The sequence below is a fragment of the Seriola lalandi genome, unplaced genomic scaffold (genome assembly GCF_002814215.2).
Source record: "Seriola lalandi dorsalis isolate HSWRI2012SDOR001 ecotype SW California unplaced genomic scaffold, Sedor1 jcf7180002054580, whole genome shotgun sequence".
Classification (NCBI taxonomy): domain Eukaryota; kingdom Metazoa; phylum Chordata; class Actinopteri; order Carangiformes; family Carangidae; genus Seriola; species Seriola lalandi.
Window position 1 is genome coordinate 1,089,664 of NW_019525133.1, and position 7,080 is coordinate 1,096,743.

A 7,080-nucleotide genomic window follows, 5' to 3' on the forward strand; every position below is an offset into this window, starting at 1 on the left:
TTAAATAACCGTGATAATGTTTTATTGGTAAGAGTGCTGGAACAACCCCCCCACACGTACACACACACACACACAGCAGAAAATCCTCAGTGCAGATGAAGTTACTGTCTTGTGAGGAAACGGCAGACATGCAAACTTTCATCTTCTTTTAAATTAATTTTTTAATTAAAGCTAGTGCAACCTTGAAATACTTTCCTCGTGTTGGTCCGAGTGTAATGATTTTACTGAGAACATATTTCTAGTTGAAACAACATAGACTCAATCATTAACCTATGTTGTTACTTCAGATTCCTACAATCAGTTTAGTTGTCGGTCTCCTTGTTGTACATCTTGTGAAGTACTGGCGAGTGAAAGGCTCTGAAGTTATATGTTTAAAGTCTGAAAATTGATTTGCTGAAGACAGAGCTTTAAACGTTGATGCATTTGATGAAGGGCAAGTTTGGTCTTCATTTGAAATCATATTCATACAGGTCCACTGTTCACTTAACCCTCAAGTTGCACAAGAAAAAAGTAAGCAGATCCAATATAAGAATAATCTGAAAATGAGATGTAAAAAAAAGAAAAAAAAAGGGAAAAAAAAAAAAGTAGTTACCTTTTTTGGACTTGGCTCCGATTTTCAGTTTGGACGGCCATGCTATCTGTGTTTGGGTCTCATCCATGATCTGGAACAGAGTGAAGGAAAACTGACATTAGCTTATCACATATCATATCAGTGTTGGCAGACACTGTGTCTGCAGGAAAAAACAAGCAAACAAACAAGCAAAACACAAACTATTGCATCAGCTTGCAGCATGTGATTTGGCAGAAGAATAACAGATTGCCAGCCTGTATGCAGTATATGTTCATCATAATTATACTGTAATATCAGTAGTGGTGACAAAAACCCAGTATATTATATAGGACCTTTTTAGATTTTTTCAGTGTCTTAATGTGGCTTTGGCTTCACTTGAAGTGTGGGCAACTCTGATTCTCCTGTGCTAGCAAATATTAATAGAGTTGACTTAAGAGAACATATGGAACAAGGTATTAGCAGCCAAAAGAAAAGCCTTACATGATGAAAAGTGGGGTAGAACGCCAACATAACACAAAAAGAAAAAGAAACAAAGATCTGCTATTCTTCTTTATAGGTTATGGAACCTGGAGAAGTCAGAGCAGCAGTTTAAACATGTCTGGTGATATAAGTTTATACGTTTCCAGACATTGCTTCGTTTCAGCTCAACACCCGAATCCTCCGAACGCAACACTACCTAAAAAAAACCCAAAACAAAAACATTAAGTACGCTTGGCTTTGGTACACGTGAAAAATGCCAACAACAATCTACGTTGAGAGCCCTTTGACAAGTCTAGTCATCGTAACCAGGAGCATATGTACTGATGTGAAAAAAGCAAACTGCTGGCAGCACAGAATGAGTGAGGCGCTGGTAAAGATGCTGTCAGCAGTCCAATCATTTTACCCAATCTCCTGCTCCTCTTTTCAACCATGGGGAAGCTCACCTCGCCTGGATTTCTGGCTATAAATCCACAAACAAACCCCTTGAAAAGTGCTCACTTGATGTTAGTGGGAAAAAAAAAAAAAAAAAAAACAAGTGGAAAAACTGTCAAACCTTCCAAAAAAACAAAATGAGGAGCTGACATGCTCTCTCCTAATGGCTCTGTCCTCGATGTGCACTATCCTTGTTTTCACAAAGGTCCTGTGGTCTTCAGTTTGTTTTAGTACTTTCCAGGGGTTTATGTTTTCAGGGTGGAGAAGAATATGAATTTCTCAAAGTTTTCAAAGCCACGTGATCAAGCACCGGAGGTCTGCCTCAACCCATTACATGAGCAAAAGCCGCCACTTAATATTCCTTGGTGGTCCAGTGCATTAAGCAATGAGCCACATTCTGTAACTCAAATGGGAAAGAGGGTCCATTAAGATGAAGATTAGATATTAGGTTTATTAACACTGCTGAAGCCATCCACAGCCTTCATTAAACTTTTTTTTTTTTTTTTTTTACAAGCATTTTCAAGTTTTATCTGCTCTTCTTCCGTGCCAAAAATAAGAACAACGGCATGTATTCCTAAGGGAACCGATGCACAAATCAAAAAGGGAAGTGCTTAAATTCCTCCATATGTTCTTCTGGAAGTAGCATGGTCTGCTTGGCATCCTTTACAACTATATCTGACAGCATGTCCACTGCTAGTCTCACACACCTGTAAAGCAGAGAGACATCTTTGCTCTTTACTCTGCAGCTACGTTCTCCGGGTCCATGATGGTTGACTGGAAGCCCTTTCAGGCCTCGCTGATTTTCTACAACATCCTATAATCAAATTTAAAAGAAAAGAATCGGCAGCCTGGACGAGCAACAGCGTGAGGCACCTCTGCCACTAGAAAACCAAACTAAAACATGTACCTGTAGTCAGAAGCGTTACTGTTTTCAAAAGCACCTTTTTATTTATCAAAAGCAGCTGCGAGTTTGTTTTTTTTTAGGCTTTCTTTGTTGTAAATGCACAGCAGAAAATTAAGAGCTCTTCTTTCAAAAGACGAGTTTGTCCGTTCTTTAGTAAAACAGGATTCTGCATTCCTCATAAAACAGCCAATGAAACCACTGCAAAACACATCTGTACTACTGAAGTGTTTTTTTTTTTTGTTTGTTTGTTTTGTTACATTCTTGCTTCCCTCTCTTAAGCTCTTGGTCCGGGTTGCATATCTTTGGTGATTTTTATTATTTTCTAATGGCGGACAAACATTCTTCCAGTCATTCTTATGATGTCTTCTGCTTGTGCCTCTGTGTTTACTTCATGTTTCTACTGAGTGAATCACAAAACTAGAAGGAAATTTTAATCATCATCATCAATGCGCCATGAAAAATAAAGACGAATTCCTTTCAGATCTTGCACTCGGCTATTTTTGTAAGGAATTCTTCTGTTCTATCATTAATGTGACTGAGCTGAAAGGAGTTCTAGCTTTAGCATCAAGCATGCTAATGATCGCCCATTAATGTCCACTGACTTGAGACCTTCCCATCCTTCTCCTCTGTAATATTATCGCAAGTGCTGCAATAACATAATCAGTTTATTCATTCTAAATTGTTTTACACACAATGGAATTTAAGCCTGAAACCTAAATCTGATGAGTAGTGTGTTACTGGATTTAGTAGCCTGAGGCACAAGCAAGTGTAATCATGACACCATCCCGTCGTCGTCTTGTATATGTGAGAAAGGAACAATAAATCACAAAAAAAACAGACACCCGTGTAGCTGTATGTAAACCTTTTCTTCGTTGACTGAAGTCTCATGCTCACACCAGCAGCTGGATGTATCACAAACAACATTAAAGGACATTCTGTTCTCAGTGATAAGGAGAAATTCCTTTACTGTTCCCCCCACTTTCCCATTGTTTGTCTTTTGTTCCTTAAAATCAGCCTCCTGGGACAACGGCTGGTGAGTCTGGATTTTGTTATAGAGGCGTTTGATTCAAAACCAAAAATTAAAGAAATATAACAACCGATGCAACCTCTCAGAGGATGTTTACGTTACAGTGGCAATGTGAGAGTCACTGAGATCAAAATAAAAACGTCATTTAAAAAGTGTTGATTTACGATGAAAATGGTCTTTTTGGTACTTTTTCAGTAACTATGTAAAAACATTTAATATGCGGCACTGTTTAAACGCAGTACAGAAAAAGCTCATGATAAAAACGACAAAAGTAACATCATATCAGAAGTCACTCCAATTATGTTTTCCTAAAATTATCAAACTGCATAGCCTATGCCTCATCAACTTTTTCTCTAAAGGGCCTTGTTCACAGAGACCTGTTTCCTGTCCAGTGTTGCTGTTCTTGGCAGCGTCCTGCAGATGGGACTGATTTCTAACAGACCACACACCATTTTAAAAGGGTGGATGGCGTTTATTTTCATGAAGGAGCTAGCAAATACCTCTCAAATGGGTCAAGATATTTGCACAAATTAAGTTACCTACTCATATAGTGCTCCACCCTTTCTTCTCTGCCACCCCACCCTTTCTGAAATGAATAAATACATGAATGACTATGGTTCTGATCAGTTTCATGGCACGACCTTGACATGATGATTGGTTCTTAGAGGTTTGCAGCTGGTGAATAGAGACGTGTGCAGAGCTGGAGGTGAAATCAAACACGATATTTAAGTAATGTCCTGAAGGACAGCACATGTGTTCAGCACACGTGACTGTGTGTGTGTGTGCACATTTGTATGTGTGTACATATAGCACAGCAGCAATCAACATGGTGGAGGCATGTTTCCTGGCCTGCACTGCAATGGTGCAGCTGTTTATGCAGCTGGAATGTCTGTGTGAGTGTGTGTGTATGTCTGGTGTGTGGGAGGGGAATACGGAGGGGGTGTTGGGGGCCGTAAAGAGTTGGTGAGTGGAGCTGACACTGACCGAGGGGGCAGCAGAGCTCGACACTGACAACATTGACTCAACTATACCCATGAGACTCAACAGCCATAACTGAGTTCATGTTAACAACCCGAGCACTAACTTGAAGCTAAAGCCCCATTAAACCTCAGGCCGAATACTAACATATGTATAGTTATGAAAGAGCAACGAAAATTACAAGGACGGAACTTCTGCATAAAACTTTCTATTGCTGACATGCATCAAGACTTGAATAAAGACTCCTTCATTAGAGGGAGTATGATAAACTAATTCAAGCTGCTTGATAAAACACAAACATTTGTTTATATATGTTTTGCTTTGATGGCACTCATACTGACCTAGTTATGTCAACATCTCACAATTTTTTACCAACCAAATATGTCATCCTGACAGTCTTAAATTTCCTATTTGCCCTGTGTCAGCGCAGCGAAATACAAGAAGCGCCAACGCCGTAAACCAAATGAAATGAATTACGCCTGGCCTGAGATCTGAGTACGCTGGCACTTACATATCACGCCTGGCATTATTTACAGAACCACAACTGCTGGGAAGGAGAGATGGAAGAGGGGGTGGTGTGGTGTGTGTGGGGGGAGTGGGGGATCAGAGTTGAACTGGCTGGGGGTTCAAAGGCCTGTCTCAACTAAAATCCACTCCAAGCTCTTCTGTGGTGCACAGTTATCGCCTCAACCAGCCGAGCTTCCCGGCTCTTCACTGTCCCACAGCTCGACTTGTGCGCAGCTCTCCAAACGGCTTATTGGTCTGTTCATGATTTGACACTGCAACAGTTCACAGTCCAAAACTTTCACTGCAAAACAGAGTGTTTATCTGTCCACTGATGCAGGGTTTTCTGTTCAACAATCAGGCACGTCATTAATAGAGAAATCCCCTCGTTATACCAGACTGATAACAATGACACACCAGTGGTTTAATCGAGTGAAAAGATGAAACAACACTCAAACAGCGGGAGGGAGGGGGGGGGATGAGGGAAGAGAAGGAGGGAAAACATGCGGCAGAGACTGGAGACCAAAACAAAGACTGAAAAGAAAGAGGGGCATGTAGCTGCTGCGTTTCCCCCATGTGAGCTGAAGGGACTTGCACATTTCCTAATTTCCCAGCTGTGGCACCCTCCTGTGGTCCCACTTTGTCTGCAATCCTTTTTACTTTTTCACTGACTGCATGAAGAGGGCGGACTGTTCGCTCTCTATTACAAAACGTTTCTCTGGACTCAAAGGAAGTCCAGCAGACACTGAGTAAGAGGGTTTGATCAACCACAGGGACCGGGGAGAAAGTGCGGGGGCGGACCATTTTATGTTGCTCTCGTCAGCGACTGAACTCGAAATCTCACTGCTGAGGCAACTTCAAAATCTGTTTCCCAAAGCCTTGTATGTAAAAAAAAGTGTGTGCGTCAGAAATGACCATATGCCTCCTTAGGTGTGGGACAGCGTTGCTACGCGTGTACTTTATTAGTCTCACTGAGTGTGTGTGGCACATGGGTGTGTTGGACAGGCAGGAAGCGGTCCAACTAAGAGTTTCCATTTTCATCAACTTCAAGGTATTTCACACACCTCATCCATATTCTTTCAACAATACTGTTCCAGAGTCGCACTCTGTTTATTTTCCTGACTTTAATTGGGCATGTATGGTGATCACGCTATCAGAGGGAAACTATACAGAGTTATCCAAATGGAAATTCTACAATAAAAACATGACTTTAGCACTCCTCCTTTACTGCCCCTCCACAGCCTGCCAACCCAAACAGCTGCACACTAATTTCTAATTGACAATTTAACCTTTGGTAACCACAGTTTCTTTGAACGAGCTGTGACAATATTACAGCCACAGACTTTATAAACCGTGACTGCCAAAGCTGATACACCAGCAGCCGTATTTTGTCAGAATATCTGTGTGGAGCGAGGTAGACACCTACACTGGATGTCTTACACATTACAGTTATATTCAAACCAAAGGGGGCAGAGAAGGAGCAACAGTATAGCTAGAGTTCTTGTTAAAATTCCAAGGAGGGGAATCTTAAGGCGCCTGGTTTGCATTACTTGGTTTTTGAAATCGACTTCAGGGACAGTTAAATTGCCTCCTTCTTTGACATTTAACTCAGCTTCCTAACCTCCAAAACCAAATACGGAAAATAGACAAAAGGGAAATGCTTAAACAAACCACTATCCATCATTTATTTCATTACAGCCATTAACATACTATAGAGGGAGTTTAACATACTCAGGAAACTGAATTTTAAACACCAACAAATCCACTTGAGAAATTTAAAAGAGAACCACGTAATTAACAAGATGCCTTCATAGTAACTGCTGCCCAAACTCAATGAAGGCTAATGGTTAACTTCGATTGTTGAGAGTGTGATTGTTTTCACTTTCAGCGCCATGTGACACTGAAATCACACACGCGCACGCACACGCGCGCACACACACACACGCACACACGCAAACACACACACACACACACACACACAAGTTAGGGGTTTAAATTAAACAAATGGAGTGTATCAGGGTTATTTCTTTGCCAGTTTGTAAGACATGAACACTCTCTCATCTACTGCTAATGGCTGATTTTCCTGATAATGAGGCCAACCGTGGTCAAACATTGTTGCACAAATGCAATGAACTGTTTCAAGATTAGGGTTGGGCAATAAGGCAAAAACATTTTTTCATGATC

General features: G+C 41.0%; 1 protein-coding gene across 1 annotated transcript in view; it reads right to left on the bottom strand.

Annotated features, from left to right (window-relative positions):
* Nucleotides 1-7,080, bottom strand: part of bicc1a (BicC family RNA binding protein 1a) — a 54,804-nt gene that overhangs the window by 29,308 nt on the left and 18,416 nt on the right. The window contains exon 3 of the mRNA XM_023418094.2: nt 593-662. Within this exon, the coding sequence (XP_023273862.1) occupies nt 593-662 (70 nt within the window). The remainder of the gene's footprint in view (nt 1-592; nt 663-7,080) is intronic.